Genomic DNA, 17510 nt, shown 5'->3' with positions numbered 1-17510 from the left:
ATGGATAGTAGGCTATTTTAAGTTTTTATTTATTGATATGACAAAATGAAACAGTTACATTGATTACTTGCTAAATCAGATCTGTCCCGTGTTGCAAATTTGTGCTATTTACCTTTACAAATGCATAAGAACATGAACAATAGATACAGGTAAGAAAATATCCCAGGCAAACTTCAAGTATCTATTTTCACTGCACATCTTTTTGGCTTACAGACTGTTGGAAGTACTGGGAAGAACATAATCCTCTGTTGAGATAATATATCCTCAGGATTGGAAGTCCTGTATATGATGTTAATCTATAGTCAAACAAACCTAGTTTACTATTTTCACAGTGTTGGCCTTAAGTCATGCATAGAACAGTGATGACTTTTTGCTAGCTAACTGTCCTAGCACTACATTAAAATAAATATAGCTAGTCTAATTTGCTATAGCAGAAGAACACAGCCTTGAAAAGCAAGAAACTGTGTGCAAGGGTCACTCATAGTCAACAAAGCATGAACATTTCTGTTAAGGTGTGAAGATTCAGGTCTACTTTACACAAATGTCTAGATTCATGTAAACAGTCTGAGTTCATGACCCTTTTTTTGTCAGTCCATTTATTTGATCCATCCAAAGGCAACCCCGTTAATTATCTTTCTGAGCCTGTGATCTCCTATTGTCCAAGTCATTTATGGTTCCTATGAAGTTCCCAACGACGCTGTTAAAAGATTGTAATATTGATACTCCCAGCTCGTTGCTGGTTTCATTAATGTCTGGGTCATAGGCCCCCATGAGTGGGGTGCACACCTCCACACTCCCTCTACCAGCTCCTTCCAGGATCCCTATCAGCTGGCCCTTGACCTCCTGAAACAACTCCCTGTTGTACTGCAGTAGGACTGAATCATCAAGAGGATAAGTTACATTCTCAGAGTAGCACTCGCGGGGAACTGGTACCTCTATGTACTTTAACTTAGGAAAGCCTGCAGCTAGCATGGAGAATAACCTCTGTAGGGCTGCAGAGGTCAGAGGGTTTCCCAGGATTCTGAGCTCCTCCAGCACCTGACAGCAAGCCAGAGCATTGGTGAAGGCGGCCATGTGCTCGTCCTCTATGTTACATTCTTCAAGGGCCAGACAGGCCAGTGTGGCAGAGCAACGGCCGAGCAGTTTGTGGAAAGCGGTGGAGAAAGAGCCGAAGATGTCATGTCCACTTATGTCCAGACGGACCATGGACTCACTGTGGAGGCTGTTGGAAAGGTACGTCATGTCCACACGGTTCAGGCAACAGTTGGCCAACTCCAAGCACTGCAGTGGAGTGTTGAGAGGACTGGGAAAAGGAAAGAGAGGTAAAAGGAAATTAATTGGTGTGGGATGAAAGGTCAATGGTACCAGAAATTACTGGGCCTCAGAAATTTTTGAACACAGTTATAAATGTTTATGTAGTGAATAGCAGGCAGATAGATATTATGGTTTGTATTAGTCCTCAGGTAGGATTTGTCGTGTAGGATTGATGCCAGAAATGCTTAAAAAATTACAGGTACATCTTTTGGAAGTAAGTTAAATACTCTCTAATTCTATAAATGATATTGCTATTTAACTCTTGTCTGGTAAGTATTGCGACAAATACTTACATTAAAACTAATTTCCATGTGTATGTTTTTATTTTGCAACACTTTGCCCCTTTAGCATATTTATTTTATGAAAACTAAATTGTATGCCAGACTATGATCGGCAGCTCTGTTGTTTGGGCTTTATGCTCCTGTTCTATTTCCATTTGAAGTGTGAAGTCTATCCAGCAGGTTTCTGGCTGACCTGCAGCCGTGGCCAGGTGCAGCTGTCTGTCCTCACTCTGGCATCGTGTCAGCAATTTTAACAGCAAAATACCTCCTATTGTTAAACAAGAGCCGTAAAGCTGGAATGTGCTGTGTCTCTAAAGGTGATTATTGTGAGCTATATTAAAACTCTTTATGCTGCAATGTGCACGTAAGACCGAGATCAGAGCCATCCATCACCTCATTCACATAGATATACATACAAAACAAGGACACCTTGTTGTCTTTCTTCATCCCTCCCTCTGTCCATTTACTCACTTGAGCAGTCTGCGTAGGTGTCCAGTTAGAGTGGAGAAACTAATAGAGAGCTCAGTCAGGCTGCTCAGTTGTCCCAGCAGATTGCCGATGGTGGCCAGCAGGTCGTCATCATCAGAGCCCAACCTCCTAACATCCAACGCCCCAGCTGGCAGGGCCAAAGATTGTAATTTGGGGAATTCCACCCTGGACAGCAGCACCTCCAAGTGTGTGGCTTCCAGGGGAACATTGTGGACTACCTCCAGCTTTGAAATGGACTCAGGTTCTGCTAGGCGAAGGACATAGAACAGCTGCTTGAGAGCGAGGGAATCAGCCCGAAAACTAACAAACCGAAGCTTCAGTGGACAGTAGCGGAGGAGGAGGAGGGCCTGAGCCACCAGCTCATAGTTGCGGCCTGTGACAAAGCCGTTCAGACGGATATTAATAGATGTGTCAAAGGCAGAATGGGACACGTCGCTGGCTTGCATGGCCACCATTGTCTCATAGCACATTTGGGTCAAGAGCTGGGTTCTTGCCCATCGACCCAGGGTGGACTGGCAGGGGCAGGCCTGGTGTTCGATATCCCTCAGGGCAGTCAGGTCCACCACATGCAGGCTCTTGGTGTAGGTTCTTGGAGGAGACAGCACATAATCCTTCAGAAAACAAGGGGTCTTTTTAAGTGATCTAGTCAAGCTATAACAATTTATGATCATTGTAAGCCAATAACAAGTCAAAGCAGGTGTGTTTAAGCCAGTTAGGCCACAAGCATAAGAACTGAAAAATATGGCACAGGAAAATGCAACTAATACATGAGTTTGGCATGAATATGATAAGACATACTATACTCAAGACCATTTAAGTACCTTTAAGCCAGTTAGGATCGCCTCCAGACAAAGCCGGCAAGTGCGGGAGGTGAGGTCCATCTGACAGTCGACTGTCTTTCCCAGGATCCTGTGTAGGTTAAGCTCGGGAAGAGGCCATGACTGGACCAAAACACGTAGCATGTCAGCCTGTTCATGTAGGTAGCAGGCCTTGAATAGTAGTGGGTAGAGGTTAAAAGACACACAGTTGAGGTTCTCCAGAGCACTCGGACCGCTCTGGACGAAGCCCTCGGCTGCAAGGAATCGCAGTGACTTCATGTTTCCAGGTTTTATCCCTGGTGTTTTCTTGTACTAACAGGTCTGCGAGTTTCCTGGTTGTTGATGAGAGCTGAAGTCAAACAGCTCTACGTGTCAAGTGTTTTGCTAATCTGTGGTTGCTGCTTTGTTGATTTCTTCTGTCTGGTTGTTGTGACGAAGCTTGCTGTGGTGAGGCAGAAGCAAGGCACGAGGTCTCGTGATAGGTAATAGGGTAGAGGTTATTAATAGAAACAGCTGTCTCACGTCCTTCGTCGGGTACAGTGTCTATTTGCTACTTTTGCCAGAGAGATAAGTAGGAACAACATTTGAATGCCACTTGTCACTACTGACAACACGTCTCCGTGAGGCCTACACTACACACACAAGTTGTACGGACCAAAGAAAACAAAGTTATGAGAGCAGAAGTAGAACAGCAATACAGGAACAATCAAATCTGTGCTACAGAAACATCACTTTGCAATGTTTGATACATTTGAGAAGGTAGTTTGTGATAAAGTGCTGTTGCTGCTCCATGATAGATTTCTCCCGATGTAAACATTGGTGCAGATGTGGAGTCTAAAAACAACCTGATGTTTACTGTTGTTTTAGACACTGTGACATAATGTCTGTATTGTGCCACTGAAAAAATACAATTACAAACATATTGTGGCCAGAAATGCAGAATATATCGCAAACTGTTGTTTTTACGTTCAAGGGAATCTTGTCTCTCTTGAATGTCTTGCTGTTGTTGAGCAAAAGTGCATAAAAGAGACTAGAAGACAAAGCATGTACTTTGTGTGATTGTTATTGTAATATGAACAATCAACTGAGAAATGATTCACTGTCACTAAATATTTGTTCCATGGTACTGTACACATATTTGGTCAGGAAGCAAATAGGTGACCATGTAAGAATAAACAAAACACCTTTTTATTAAAGACATACTGTATATTCTTTTCTACATAATTTTAGCATATTCAAACAGAAAAGACACATGTTGTTAATATGCAATGGTGGTTAGTGTTCATGTTTTAGGTTAAAATCCAGGCCTGTATCTTTACAAAGTGTGCATTTAAATAATTTTAAAGCTTAAGTGGAAATCTACCTGAGAAGAAATTTGTTAATCTAAACGGCTGAAAAAACAACCATTCAGTTAACATTGAACTGGCCTTCCTGGATCTAGTGTAGGTAATCTTTTAGGGTTTGTTTGCATTAGATAACAGTGTCATAGCCTGATTCCACCACACACTAAATATAATGTAAATGAGGTGATTGAAGGACCTGCTGAGTTGCATTTGACCACCCAGACTCCCCATATATCAGTTCAGCAGAGTACACCAACTCTTCTGTGGTAGTGATGGTGATGATGATGATGGTGCTCATGGTGGTGATGGTGCTCATGTCTCTGGGCTGGAGAGGCCAGGGCCCCACAGGAGGTCTGAAGGTTGGAAAAAAGTTCCCTATCTCCCCCTGGTGTGGGTCTAAGGTGTGAGGCAACGTCTTGTACCCTGGAGCGAAGCCTCTTGCTGTGAGTACGTTGTGCTGCAGGTTGAGAGTGGGAAGGATGGCACCATGAAGCAGGGTGTTGGTCGTGTAACCTGCAGGACTTTCCCTCTCCTCCGTTCCTGTCTTTCCCCACCGACATGGCCTTGCTTTTCAGGGAATGAGGGATAGAGAGGCCTCTGGGAAGCTCAGGGGAGATGCAGTTCTCTTTGATCACCACAGGATGATGCTGAGGAGCAGAGTGAGCATCCTGTCTGGGCTCCTGAGACGGAGATTCTGGGGAAAAGGGAAGAAAAACGACTTTAATTTTATGTATTTCCAGAGGAACAGTTTAATGAAATGAAGTGTTAGATACTGATATGCAAAAACAATAACAGCAGTAGATGAGTTTCTATACCTGTATTGTCAAACTTGGAGGTATAGTTTTCAATGCCAGCTAGATCCAGGTAGTGGTTTCTGCGCTCTATGTTTTCATCCACGCAATAAAGTCTTGTTACTGGGGTTCCTGCCTCCTGAGACGCACTCTGCTCCTTCTCTGCTGCTGTTTTCAATGAGAGAGGGACATTATTATCACAGCAGCGATGGTGGTTTGGAGTTAAGTTAAATCCCACTGTTCAGAAACGTTTTTTTTGCACAGTGAGACTCTCTGTCTGCCCCCATGTTTTCTCCACAAATGATGTCTATGGTTCCTAGATCCACAATAAAAATGGCTTTTTACCTATTTGTGAGGTCTTTACTGGGTCCGCAGACGGAGTTACAACTAGCTTTATCTTCAGGGGTGTGGTGCCACCGTAAGGCTGCTTGACTGATGCCTCTAGAACCTCATACATAGAGTGTATCAGACTGGACATGTCCTGCAGAATACACACACATACATATACACACTGTGTACAAAGCAAGCTATATCAAACAGTACTTCATTTAAACAATATGTGTGAAAGAAATGTACCTCTTTGGTGACCTTGCCACTGTTGTCGAAGTTGTACAGTGTGAAGACCCACTCCTGCTGAGTGTCCTCATCAAGCCCCATGTTACACTCTGTGACCTGTATGTGCACATTTTGTCAGCAAAACAAGTGTATTACTGCTGTAATAAACATTTAACTGCAATTCTGTAGTTTATTGGGAGGAATAAAAGTTTACAGTAATTTACGCGGTGTATGGGTTGAACCAAACCAAATGTGGAATTTTTAAAAATCCATTGTTGATCAGTGTCAGATGCGTGACCTATCAAAGAGTGCCACAAAACTTAAAAAACACAAACACAACTCACAATAATCAGTACTATAATTATCCAGGATATGGAAGGATACACTCACACCAGCATGGCTGTTCCTCTTCTTTGTCTGTTTATTGACCTGGAAGTGGACGCTGTTATGACCTTTATCAGGTGTCTTCTTTGGTGGCAAAACCACTAAACAACACACAGAGCTGGACTGTGAATATCGCTATTCAGTAGTTTCACTGTAGCTATAATTATTGTACTAAAATACTTTGTACTTTGTAATGAATTTAGTCCTTGTTATAAGATCTGTTTTCAATGAATGTTTTGCAGCAGAGAGGAAACTAAAAACTGAAAGCTGTACATCTAAAGGTCGAAACTTTCCCACACAAATATAAAACGGATGTGTTTCATTTCACTTTTCCCCTGGGAAAGCAAGGGGGTGGCCTATTAAAGCTTATGTATCAAAACTTTAATGCACAAAATCTACACAATTATGATCAAGCCCTTTTTAATACATAGAAAGTGAGCAATGTCCATATGATATGTAAGTCTCTACTCACCTTTGAGGTTGCAGTTACGGTCTGACTTGTTTTCCCTCAGTTCTACGTACAAGTTCTGTGGAGAAAGCGACAGAGTTAAATTAACAGAGAGCACACACGTATGAGAGGGAGTGGGGAAGAAGAGAGGAAGCAATTAAGTGCTTTTCATGTCCCATGAGTGTGGGGATTGATCTCCAGATGTGAGCAATGCTCTACAATCCTTCAACATCTGTGGCTTTTGTGACTTTCTACAAAACTGTCACTGACTCTTCCTCCATTCCTGTCACCAAAGTCATGTCCAACACATTGGATCAGATGAAGCAGTGATGTGAATCTTTCTTCATTTTTCTACAAAAATTAAAACCCACAGAAAGAGTGTAAATTGGACAGTGAGGCAGCGAAGGGGCGAGAGAAGGAGAAATGACATAAAGGCTTGGACATTTCCTAGCTGGCTAGATAACAACCAATCAGCAATCAGATGCAGTCAATTTTCAAAGGCCTTAGTTATCTATAAAACCTCAGACCACCATAAAACTATAAAACCTTAAGATTCACACTATTCACTTAGCACACTCAAGACAGAAATGCATTGGTACAAATGTTGTGAACTGGACTGAAGGGTGGATTCCCTGTGCAAACAAAATTACAAAGTGGAATTGTTTTCTTTGAGCTTGGAAGTCAAAGTAACCACTCCTAGTCGTTAGTTATGTCAGACAATATGAGGCTGGCGCATGAAGAGATTAAAACCCTGTTCATGATGTTTGCTCTTGGATGTTACAACATTTACATAGTGTTTATGAAAACATACACTGTAAGTCAACCTCCCTTGCAATCACACACACACACGCTCAATCCAGAGATGATAGCAAAGCAAACGGGTCTGTGTTTCTTCAGAAAGTGATGCTGTCAACGCCTCACTGGTATTTGACAGGTAAGTATGTAGATATTTGGTTAATGGGTCTGTGTGTCTTCAGGACCACGTTTTTTGTGTCACAACTATCACTGTTTAGTTATCTGTGTGTTGTTTTAAGATTGCTTTTATAGAAATCAGCAATCATTTGTAAGGTGTGAAACTCTCTGTGGAACATATTAAATATTAAGTTATGGGCAAGACTTTATACCAAAGACGCAATAAGAGCAGTCATGTAAGACCAAAAGCTGACAGAAAACAATATAAGATGTCTTACAGCGGTGGTGTCATGGAGTGTTAAACTTTATTAGGCTGGAAAATCTAATCGCAGGAAGCTCTCTGCCATTAACAAGCACAGAAACTCCACCACGACCCTTTAAACAACTTGGCAGAGTCGACATCTTTTTCCAAACTGTAGATCTTTCCAGAACTTCCATACAGCGAATATATCCTCAACTACTAACACTTTATAAACCTCAAAACATAACTCTCAAAGGCAAAAATGGCATATTGGTTGTTTCACTTTTAAAGATGGGTGGAAAAGTGAATTTACTGCTCCTACAAGCAACCCTGTGATCTTTGGAAGCACATAAAACATCTGTGATTTACTTTCACCACAAAATCTGGTTACACAGATGAAATCAGTGTGTTTACAGTTAACAGGAGAGTATGTGACTGTTTTCCATGAGTAAAACGCAATGATGAGGACAATTTCTCTTCTCTTCAACAGTTTCCGAGCCCCAAACGTGACTGCTTCATTAATGCCAACAGTCTACATGTGATGCCATTTACGCAATCAACCCCCCCCAACAGTCTGTCTGTCTGGAGAAGGAAAGCAGTACCAGATGTGGAGACTTTTTTTCAGTGCAGTCGGGTATAAAGACCTTGCTGTTCGGACGGGGTGGCTGTGTTGCACTTCACAGACCTAGACATCTCTTTATAGAGAGATGGAGGAGGAAGGGGCGGAAGAATAAATATACGACCGCCTCCAAACACCTTTTATGTCTCCTGGATGTGATGTGAGCAAATACTGTTTATCCCAAAACTGGCTTAACTGAGGTGAAACTGTTGGCACTGCAATAAACCAGTGTGGGGAGGCTGCTAATGCCTGTGTTTTTATTGCTTTTTTTCTTCAGTATGGGAACAGACTTAATGTACAACTCTCATGCATTTAAAGGGATGTTCTAGTGGAGAAATCTGCCCTCAAATACTTATGTGTTGTTAGATATTGTCCATTTAAAGTCCAGCCCAGTTACTTTATTAATACAACAAGTATTATATGAGACCCTCTATCCTTAGACTCGTGATTCGTATAAGAAAAAAATCGCCCCAAAACCCTCTATGATGTTCAGTACATCTCTAGAGCTGCAGTCTAAATTAACTAAATCGTTAACTATATTATCAATAAAGTCTCTAACTTTTGGCTATGATTATCATGTGGCCAGTTTCAAGTCTATCTGATAATCTATCAATACCAGACCATTACAGCGCTGAAAGAAAACCAAAATAAGCATCATGGGATCTTTTTTGTGTAATACCCGAAGTGGGTGCCCTCAGAGTTTAGTTTTACCTGCGTCTGTATGTGTTGGTCCAATTAAATATAGGCTATTACTAAAATATATGAGCAAAATAAATGATAAAAACTAATTTTATACCTCTGTCAGTTTGGTTTTGTGGATGTGGATGCGCTCCAGCTCCCTCTGACAGGTCAGCACACTGGAAGCCAAACTACCACCTGCACAAGAATAAGTATGTGAGCACATGTACGAAGCAGCTATGTTGTTTGTACAGTGTCTGTGTTGACTGTCTTACCTTCAGGACTCTGTCTACGTTTCGAAGCTGCCCAAATAACGAGAAAAAAAGAGAAGATAATAAAAGTCAGAAGCGATTCCATCTTTTTTTTATATATATATATATATATATATATATATATATATATATATATATATATATATATATATATAATTTGCAATGTAATAAAATATCTCACCGAGTTTGGACTGGAATTTGCCCATACTCCTGCCTGTTCATGTGATCAAGAAGTGTTCATGATGTCCAATCCATGAGGGGAAAAAACACATTTGTGAAACACTCATTTCCCAACAAGAGCACCGGGAGACTATCGCACAAATTCGCACACAGACGAGGCGAAGCTTGAAAGTTAGACTGAGATGGTTATCAAAGAGTATAGAGGCAGAGTGAGAGGCTTCACTGCTACGCACTTCCTTCTTCGGCTGTTTCTCGGTGCTGCTTAATCCAACAGCACAACGTTAACAATGACAAAAAGCTTCTTGTTGTGAGACATATGTAGAGTTTTTGTTATGTTAAAATAATATAATAAGAATATGTAATATATTAATAATCTATTTATCTTTGAGCATTTACACACGGGCTTGACCCGTATTGGGATGGAGACACAACCTGATGATCAACGGAAAAGTCAACCAGGCAACCCTGCAACATGTATCCATGCTGAAGACTGATGGCACACTATTCTGGCTTCTATGAATAATGAAATTGTGTGTCAGTACTGGAGGGGTGTGCATGACAATGAAATCTTAATTATCATCTGTATGATCTTAATGCTGTATTCAGAGGATGTCTTGACCACCAGTTTAATGTTTCCCTTCATTGCAGTCTGACACAGCTGCACTGGCACAAGAGACAACACTGTAAAGCATCATCACACACCTCAGCTGTAAATTAGATAAACGTCATCAAGAGGATGCTGAAACAACACACTCATCAGATCTGCTGCGTTCTGCAGCATTGGAACTTGACACTTTTATTATTCACCGTTTTTATCATTATCCCAACATTTTCTTATTTTTGCCATAATTAAGCTATTTACAGCTTGATTCACAAAAGGGAAAATATATGAAATAAAAGGGGATAACTCTATAAAAAAAGTCATCAACTCAATAAATAAATAAATATATTTTTTAAACAATCACAGACAAAAGGGATGGTAGAAAAGAGCTTTTTTGTTTATTACTAAATACAAAAGTAATATTCCAATGTTGCAGTTGTGTAAACAACTTGTTTTAAATGTAGTTACACATGGTTTTCTTTGTATCAAATTACAACCCGTCTTCAATCTGAAGTAATGGCTGTGGTTAACAACCATTTTTGTTCTCATTATATTACATAAATGTACATACGTCTGTTTAAAAGCAACAGACTAAGTCCAAGTCACAGTTCTGTTAACTGCTGCCACTGACAGACTCTTTGACAGTGAGGGCTGGTGTGGGTCCTATGTGGGTCCAGATGTAGCCTTTCTCTGGTCGGATGGGGATGGTGGGGAACGGAGAGCTTCGTGACTTGAAATATTCAGAGGGGGCGTGGCACACAAACTCCAGGTACTCCATCTTTCTGGGAAGATCCTCCTCTGGACCTAATACAAAACAGACAGTTCTTAGCTTGTCACATAAATGGCGTAAAAATAGCAAAATGTTAATTTCTCATTTCTCACCAACAATGTATGTTCCAGGATCAAACTGGTCCTTTGGGCTGGCCTTGGTGGGGATCAACCAGGTCAGTGCAGCACTCTTTTCACAGTACTGGTCCTGCACAAAGCCTCGAATCTGAGCGTAGTACGGCTTCCCGTCCTCCTCATCTGTTACCTTGATCACATCTCCTGTCTGGTAGTATACACCCTGCGGGTACAAATATAAACACAGAGGATGGCAACGGTCTGTATCACAGTATGAAGATTTGGTGCAACAGTGCTATAATTAAAGCTGCAATTAGATGAGATTACATGAGATTATTTTTGCTTGGTAAGAATAAACAGCATACCTTATAAAATACGGATTCTGACGTGATGATTGTTGCAACAGATTCTGGTGCTTTGATTGGCTAAGGAAAGGGATCACACACAGGGGCCAAACATAAATTCATAGTGAAGAGAAATAACTAAATTTGCTGATCAAATCCATCTTTAACTTACATTTTTGAGTTTGAATATGTGTCTTCTCCCCTTTCCTTTTGTTGACACCTTCTTCTCAGAGGCAGGTGCTTTGTACTTGGTGCTTCTGAGCCGTGCAGACCTCCTGTGGATCTCCTGCTTGGACTGAAGGCAAAAGCAACACATACCAGGTTCTTAGCTGCAGTTCAGCACAACTTTCCCAGCTGCCTCCATTTATTGTTTAACTATAACAAAATTTTATTGGGCTGCAACTAATGACTATCGGGTAGCTGATAAAATGCCCATCATAATGTCCTAGAGCCCGAGGTGACGTCCTTCCAAGTGCTTGTTTCCACCAAAAAAAACAAAACAAAACAAAAAAACCCAAAGACATCCAATTCACAGTGACACAAAACAGAAAAAGGCAGCAAATTTTCACATTCGTAAAGCTGGAACGAGCTAATGTTTAACATTTTTTCTTCATTAATTACTTTTAAAGTTTAAACGATTATCAAGATAGCTGATTTTCTGTTGATTGATTAATTGACTACTTGTTATAGCCTCAGAATCTACCCTGATCTTCAATGATTGAAATATCTACAGACACAAGATGCTAATCACAGCACTGGGATTTAAAAAAACATCCTCATATCCCAGTAAAGTCACCAGGGGCAGCTCTGGCAGTTATTATAATCACTAATTTACATGACAGTCAGTTAGGCAGCTGTTCAGCTTAAGGAACTTCTTCAAATGTATCGTAGAAAGGTTTCAGTCGTAGTCATCTGGACACTGATTTTCAGAATCAAGACGTTTCGGCTCCCATCCGGAAGTCATTCTCCATTGAGAATGACTTCCGGATGGGAGCCGAAACGTCTTGATTCTGAAAACAGTGTCCAGATGACTACGACTGAAACCTTTTCTACGATAGAACACTCCTGGACGAATGAGGGACTACACCGTCTTCTTCAAATGTACAAAACTGGGCTGTAGAGCCCACAAACAGGTATGTGAACTCTACTTTATAGTGGGGGTTCCCTGTAAAATAACCACACAGTTCCCAAGAGATACATTCAATGTAAAAGGCACATTTACACACAGCAACCAACCTGCTTTCCCCCGCCATTGCTGGGCTGAGTGTTGGAGGACATGGAGGGTCCTGATGCTCCGCCGCTGCTGCTCTTGCCTGTGCAGTTGTTGCAGAGGATCTCTCCCTGGTTTCCTTTCTTCCACATCGACGAAGAGTTCGTCTTGCAGACAGCACAGCATGGTTTCAAACCCAGCGGCATTGTTAGTGGTCGGAAACCGACGCCAGGGTACGAAGAATTTAACGTTAACACAGTGCTCAACAATGAGATGATGGCTGCTGGTTCAGCTCCTGCTAACTGTGTATCCCCAATAACACACTGATGTGACTCCTACAAATGACACAAACTGAAAGAAAGATATTCCCTTTCTGTGACAGACTAGCTATGACATTAGACTAATGACGATAATCGCTACAGCATCAAATTGAAACCTGGATTGTTTATTTTTGCAGCCACATCACCGCCATTGCTAACGCCAGTTGGTTCTTCTTCTTCTTCTTCTTCTTCTTCTTCTTCTTCTTCTTCGATTTACTGGCGGACTACAAACCAACGTTAAAGGTGCATGCCGCCACCTACTGTATCGGAGTGTGTAACATCATGTAACATCATGACTTTAACCAAAACTATCAAACGGGAGTGGGGAAAAAACACAGAGATTTTATATTCTAGATATTATACCTGTTTCGTTTAAATATTTGAATAAAGCCCTTTGATCCTGTAACTGTTTCTCCCCTGTCTCTAACAGACCGTTGATGCTCCACTCTCTGCCCTTCAGTCTTTCTCTTTCTACACTGAACCTCCTACATCCCATCAGCACGTGTTCAACAGATTCCTTACAGCTACAAGTCTCACATTTATCTGACACTGACTTTTTTATGGTATACAAGGAGTCCTAGTCTTGGCCTAGAAAAGATAACATCCTCTTTCCTGCATTTACCTTGATTATTTCTGTCTCTGACAGATCTTTGGATTTTATAGTATTCTCTACCCTTACTGTCGTTATTCCATGTTTCCTGCCATGATGTCATTATTCCCTGATGAGTTAGTGACTTTGCTGCTGATCTCCCAAAACACTTTTCTAAAATGTCAGCGTGTGCTGGTATCCAGCAGAAATTAACATCTATTCCTAGTTGCTGCAGATTCAGTAGGCTCATATAAACCTCAATTTAAAGATCCTCTCGGACTGTTTCTCCTGACTGTATACTTTGTATTGCAGCAGCAGAATCTGAACATACCACCACTTTAATCGGTTTAACACCACTGTTTCTTCTTCTTTGCCGCTATTGACATTGGCTCTTCTTCTGTGGTTTGCGATGTAGATAAAAGCCTTAGTCAAGTCACTGGACTGGAGGAGACTGCGCCGAACACGATATAAATTTAGCAAAAACAGTATAACGAAATACAATCCAATATGCTGGGGGAACAGGGGAACAAAAAGAGAATAAAAAATAAACATCTTTTCATTATATATATATATATATATATATATATATATATATTATCTTGTTATACAAAAATATCAATATTTTGATGACACATTTTGAAGTCGTTTTCACCTGAAGTGCCTCCACTCCAGCAGGTGGCGGTAATCCAGTGCAACGGCCGCCAACTACTGTTAATTTGAACACGAAGAAGAAAAGCGTCACCATTCAAAACAATACTTCAAGTTCCGCCTGTCGGTCTGGCGCCGTGTCCTCATGAAGATGTCTCAAAATAATCCCGACAAAGACGACCAAACGTCAGTTGACAAAAAAAACATCTCCCTCCCAATCTCCAGAGTGAGGTTGATAATGAAGAGCTCCCCTGATGTCTCCAGCATCAACCAGGACGCTCTTTTTCTCACCACCAAGGCGACAGTAAGTTGCAGTTTCATGCTAAATCATCGGTTCACTGTTAAGTTATCAGCCCATTCATCTGCTGCTGCTAACAGGGATTAGCTCGCTCTTAGCTTCTCGGAGCTGCTCCAGTTTCCATTTGAGCTTGTCTTCCCACCTTTTGTGAGTTTGTCCTTTGCTGACTTGTCTTGTGTTGTTGAAGGAGCTGTTTGTCCAACACCTGGCTCTGTCCTCATTCAACAACGGCTCCGGGAAAGAAAGCAACAGCCTGTCGTACAGCGACCTGGCTCACACCGCAGAGGAGACGGAAACTTTCCACTTTCTCACAGGTGAGACCCTGCCACAGCCTGATAAACCTACAGGGGCAGTCTGCAGCATGTAATGCTGGTCACTACCGGCCCTTTGCCACTGAAACATTAGAGTAACCTGGAACCTTTCAGAAATTTAATTATGGTTCTAGTTTTAGTCAATTTTATTTGACAGTGCATATTAATAACATTTCTGAAAATGTGCCAGAGTTAGCCAGAAAGGTTAATTTTCTGATACAATCAGAGCTTGCGCTATATAGAGACAAGAGAGACACACAGAATCAACAGATAGCATGACAACACAATTAGTATACACTCAGTTAACAGTTTATTAGGTACACCTGGCCTAAAATGAATGCAGTCTAATACAAAAGCCCTGCAATAAATATAATCTTCACAAAGGTTATAATGTTCAGTTTTTGGTGAAACTGTTTCAGGAAGGTGTTGATTTAACTTTATAGTCTTTTGGATGCAGTAATTTGTGCTATTATTTTGTATACCCTTATTGATATAAATGGGCCTGACCAAATATTTAAAGTATAATGCAATACAATTCAACAGCTCCACAAACTACAGCCTCCAAAATGGCCATAGAGTTGAATCAGCACCTCTCTAAAATAGAAAATTTTAACCTTCATGAAGGTTGGATTTATTGCAGGCCTGTTGTAATAGACTGCATTAGTTTTAGCCAGGTGTACCAACTGAGTTTAAATCTGTTTAATATGTTTTGGTTTATAATGCCACTGTGTGGTCAAATAAAAGGACTTCTTTATGGCATTATTTTATTTTGATATGATTTTTGCATAAGTGACAGGAGCCTTAATTTATCAGGTATTTTAATTTGTTAGCCAGATCAGACTTTCTTGTCTGGTTATTTTATCCATAAACAGTTTTTTAATTGTTTTGTCCAGGAAATTTACTATATCACATTATATATGGATATTGCAATATAAAATTACTTCTACCATGATAGAGGAGCCCTATACTTATTTATCTCCCAGCTCCAAAAGGTTATTTCTTAAGTCCAACCAGTTCTTTATTGTAACTATGAACTTGAAATCTTTAAATTTAACATTGTAATAAACCTGTCAATGTTTATGTGCTGTTAATTTTTCCTCTTTCTAATCATTACTGAATGTAAACAGCATTTTTTGTTTTTTGCCGCATTAGACTCTATTAAAAATTATTACATGTATTAGAAACTAATATTTCGGAGGAAACAAATTGGTGCATATTAAAGTAAAATATCAAGTAGTTTATACAATAATCAACAAGTGTATTTTTCAACAAGTGGGCAGCTTATTCTGGCTCTTGATAAATACTTTCTTCAGCACAAATGTGCACCTCTTTGTTTTTGTTTGTAATAATCGGAAGTGCAAGTTGCTGCACTCTGTATTAGTTTTCAGCAGATGTCTGTGTGGTCTGCTGTGGAAAGCTCCTGTTTACTGTGTGATTGCATTTTTTATTCACCAGTCATGATTTTAATCATTGTTGCCACCTGAGGGTTCCTGAGACACAAATTTAGTATCACTTCCTACCAGGCACAGAATTAGGTTCGAAGATCGATTTCCAGAACCATTCATTACCCATTCAGAAGCTGTAAACACAGTTTCACAGCACCTCATGGCTTGATAAAGTTGTGACACTCAGGGATGGCGTTGTACAGCTACAGTGAGAGGATAATGAGTGACTGTAAGAACGAGTTTGACACAGTGTAATATTCTATTTTTAACTTACAGATATCCTACCTAAGAAGATCTTGGCTCGAGAATACCTCAAGTCTTTGGAACAAATGCGAGAAGAGGAAGCTGACTTTTAAAAAGGACACTGGCTGAATTTCACTTCTGGATAGATGTTATGAAATGTACACGACATTCACTGAGAGCAAAATGACTGGCAGAAGAGACACCAGTTCAGTTGTAGGGTTCATGGAAGAAGTTAGTGGACATGGAACTGAAAGTAAAGCCACGTAGGGAAAATGTGAAATCAAATGAAGATTCAGAGATCACAACAACATGCAGAGTCATAGAGGAACATAGAAGTTGTACCATATGTCTGAGATAAATACTTGATACCAGAAAGCTAAATTTGTAACACTGGCGTAAACAAAGCAACCTTAGATGAATCATAGTGCGATCACCCCTCAAGTTCTCTGCAGAATTGATCACCTCTACAAAGACAATATTTTTGTGTAGGCTAAAGTACTGTTGTTGCTAATAAATGATGCACTTGAATAGTAATTTTGAACATTTTAGGATTTCAGAACAATTAAGCATTTGGCCCGAATTCCTGAAGGTTTTCTGGTAGCAGTGTTATAAGTTTCAGGCTTGTTTTGCATGCACAACAATCAGGAGGGGTGAATTGTTCTTCCCTAACAACTTGCAGGCCTATCTGAGCTCACTCCATGTAACAGACCAAGACATAATGGGAATCCATTCCACACAGCTGGAGCACAGATGTCTCAGCTCCTGAGTTATTATTGCCTTTAAAATATGATCGGGTGAACACTTTATTTTCGAGATGCTGTCAAACATTGATTTTCAAAGTGAAATATACTGATGTTACTGATTCTAAGTTATATATGATTGTTTAAAAAAAAGATATAGTCGTGTTTAAGTTGTGAGTATCATAAATACTTGAAAGTTGTTTGAACTAATCAAAAGTACAAACACCTCCTTTTTTTCCAGCTTAACTACAAAGAACCTGAACATGCTGTGTCTTTTCAAATGAAAACTCACCCTCAGCCTAATAGATGTGACTATTTAAAGTGTATATAACAGCTGACCACCTTACAAAGCATCTTCCTCATAAACATACAAATTAATTGTTTAGATTTGATATTAAAATAAAGATTCATGCTGTCTGATATTCATGTTGCACCACATGCAATTTTACACCACACTCTTTGAGAGATAGACGTATGAAAAAGCAGTTCATGAATGTTGAATGATGAAGCTTCACAAGTGTGTTGTGTTTTTTTTACTAGAGGCTGTTAGTGTGACCATGAAATCTCCATGTGGAACACGTTTGCAAACTGGA

The 17510-nt window shown here is 40.3% G+C and overlaps 4 protein-coding genes and 1 long non-coding RNA gene across 6 annotated transcripts; 2 read left to right on the top strand and 3 right to left on the bottom strand.

Annotated features, from left to right (window-relative positions):
- Window positions 1-12: 12 nt before the first annotated feature.
- lrrc14b (leucine rich repeat containing 14B) lies at window positions 13-3807 on the bottom strand. Its single transcript, XM_044170762.1, has 3 exons — window positions 2906-3807; window positions 2067-2695; window positions 13-1303 (listed from the first exon to the last, which is right to left on the bottom strand). Exons 1-3 carry the CDS (start codon window positions 3179-3181, stop codon window positions 625-627), a joined length of 1584 nt encoding a protein of 527 aa, XP_044026697.1. The 5' UTR covers window positions 3182-3807; the 3' UTR covers window positions 13-624.
- Window positions 1095-8441, top strand: LOC122863909. The gene is made up of 2 exons (XR_006375107.1): window positions 1095-1233; window positions 8067-8441. It is a non-coding gene; the product is annotated as an uncharacterized LOC122863909 (long non-coding RNA).
- Window positions 4069-9518, bottom strand: LOC122863906 (protein naked cuticle homolog 2-like). 2 transcript variants are annotated; one of them, XM_044170769.1, is made up of 9 exons: window positions 9327-9518; window positions 9149-9175; window positions 8992-9071; window positions 6448-6502; window positions 5982-6076; window positions 5613-5708; window positions 5382-5517; window positions 5061-5201; window positions 4069-4939 (listed from the first exon to the last, which is right to left on the bottom strand). In XM_044170769.1, exons 1-9 carry the CDS (start codon window positions 9349-9351, stop codon window positions 4485-4487), a joined length of 1110 nt encoding a protein of 369 aa, XP_044026704.1. In that variant the 5' UTR covers window positions 9352-9518; the 3' UTR covers window positions 4069-4484. The 2 variants fall into 2 exon arrangements, with proteins under 2 accessions (XP_044026704.1, XP_044026703.1); XM_044170768.1 differs by having other exon boundaries at window positions 5061-5204; window positions 9327-9510.
- Window positions 9519-10302: 784 nt separating this feature from the next.
- Window positions 10303-12843, bottom strand: gatad1 (GATA zinc finger domain containing 1). Its single transcript, XM_044170758.1, has 5 exons — window positions 12350-12843; window positions 11286-11408; window positions 11135-11194; window positions 10809-10992; window positions 10303-10730 (listed from the first exon to the last, which is right to left on the bottom strand). The coding sequence occupies exons 1-5, from the start codon at window positions 12527-12529 to the stop codon at window positions 10540-10542; spliced, it is 738 nt and encodes a 245-aa protein (XP_044026693.1). The 5' UTR covers window positions 12530-12843; the 3' UTR covers window positions 10303-10539.
- Window positions 12102-17339, top strand: chrac1 (chromatin accessibility complex subunit 1). The gene is made up of 5 exons (XM_044170761.1): window positions 12102-12246; window positions 13905-14184; window positions 14366-14492; window positions 16211-16330; window positions 16441-17339. Exons 2-4 carry the CDS (start codon window positions 14026-14028, stop codon window positions 16288-16290), a joined length of 366 nt encoding a protein of 121 aa, XP_044026696.1. The 5' UTR covers window positions 12102-12246; window positions 13905-14025; the 3' UTR covers window positions 16291-16330; window positions 16441-17339.
- The last annotated feature ends 171 nt before the right edge of the window (window positions 17340-17510 follow it).

Source organism: Siniperca chuatsi, linkage group LG17 (assembly GCF_020085105.1).
Source record: "Siniperca chuatsi isolate FFG_IHB_CAS linkage group LG17, ASM2008510v1, whole genome shotgun sequence".
Classification (NCBI taxonomy): domain Eukaryota; kingdom Metazoa; phylum Chordata; class Actinopteri; order Centrarchiformes; family Sinipercidae; genus Siniperca; species Siniperca chuatsi.
Note: the sequence above shows the minus strand (reverse complement) of the source record. Positions and strands in the feature narration are given on the sequence as shown.

Bases quoted from the DNA above. Each gene is read 5' to 3' on its own strand.
- lrrc14b (XM_044170762.1), bottom strand. From the start codon at position 3,181: ATGAAGTCACTGCGATTCCTTGCAGCCGAGGGCTTCGTCCAGAGCGGT. The intron at 2,696-2,905 runs GTACTTAAATGG...TGTTTTCTGAAG, and splicing joins CGATCCTAACTGGCTTAAAG to GATTATGTGCTGTCTCCTCC. The intron at 1,304-2,066 runs GTGAGTAAATGG...TCCTTTTCCCAG, and splicing joins CACCTACGCAGACTGCTCAA to TCCTCTCAACACTCCACTGC.
- LOC122863906 (XM_044170768.1), bottom strand. From the start codon at position 9,351: ATGGGCAAATTCCAGTCCAAACTCG. The intron at 9,176-9,326 runs GTGAGATATTTT...TTATTTGGGCAG, and splicing joins CAAATTCCAGTCCAAACTCG to CTTCGAAACGTAGACAGAGT. The intron at 5,205-5,381 runs GTAAAAAGCCAT...CATTGAAAACAG, and splicing joins AGTAAAGACCTCACAAATAG to CAGCAGAGAAGGAGCAGAGT.
- gatad1 (XM_044170758.1), bottom strand. From the start codon at position 12,529: ATGCCGCTGGGTTTGAAACCATGCTGTGCTGTCTGCAAGACGAACTCT. The intron at 11,409-12,349 runs GTTGGTTGCTGT...TTTTGCCTTCAG, and splicing joins GCAATGGCGGGGGAAAGCAG to TCCAAGCAGGAGATCCACAG. The intron at 11,195-11,285 runs GTAAGTTAAAGA...CCCTTTCCTTAG, and splicing joins ACATATTCAAACTCAAAAAT to CCAATCAAAGCACCAGAATC.
- chrac1 (XM_044170761.1), top strand. From the start codon at position 14,026: ATGAAGATGTCTCAAAATAATCCCGACAAAGACGACCAAACGTCAGTT. The intron at 14,185-14,365 runs GTAAGTTGCAGT...GTGTTGTTGAAG, and splicing joins TTCTCACCACCAAGGCGACA to GAGCTGTTTGTCCAACACCT. The intron at 14,493-16,210 runs GTGAGACCCTGC...TTTAACTTACAG, and splicing joins AACTTTCCACTTTCTCACAG to ATATCCTACCTAAGAAGATC.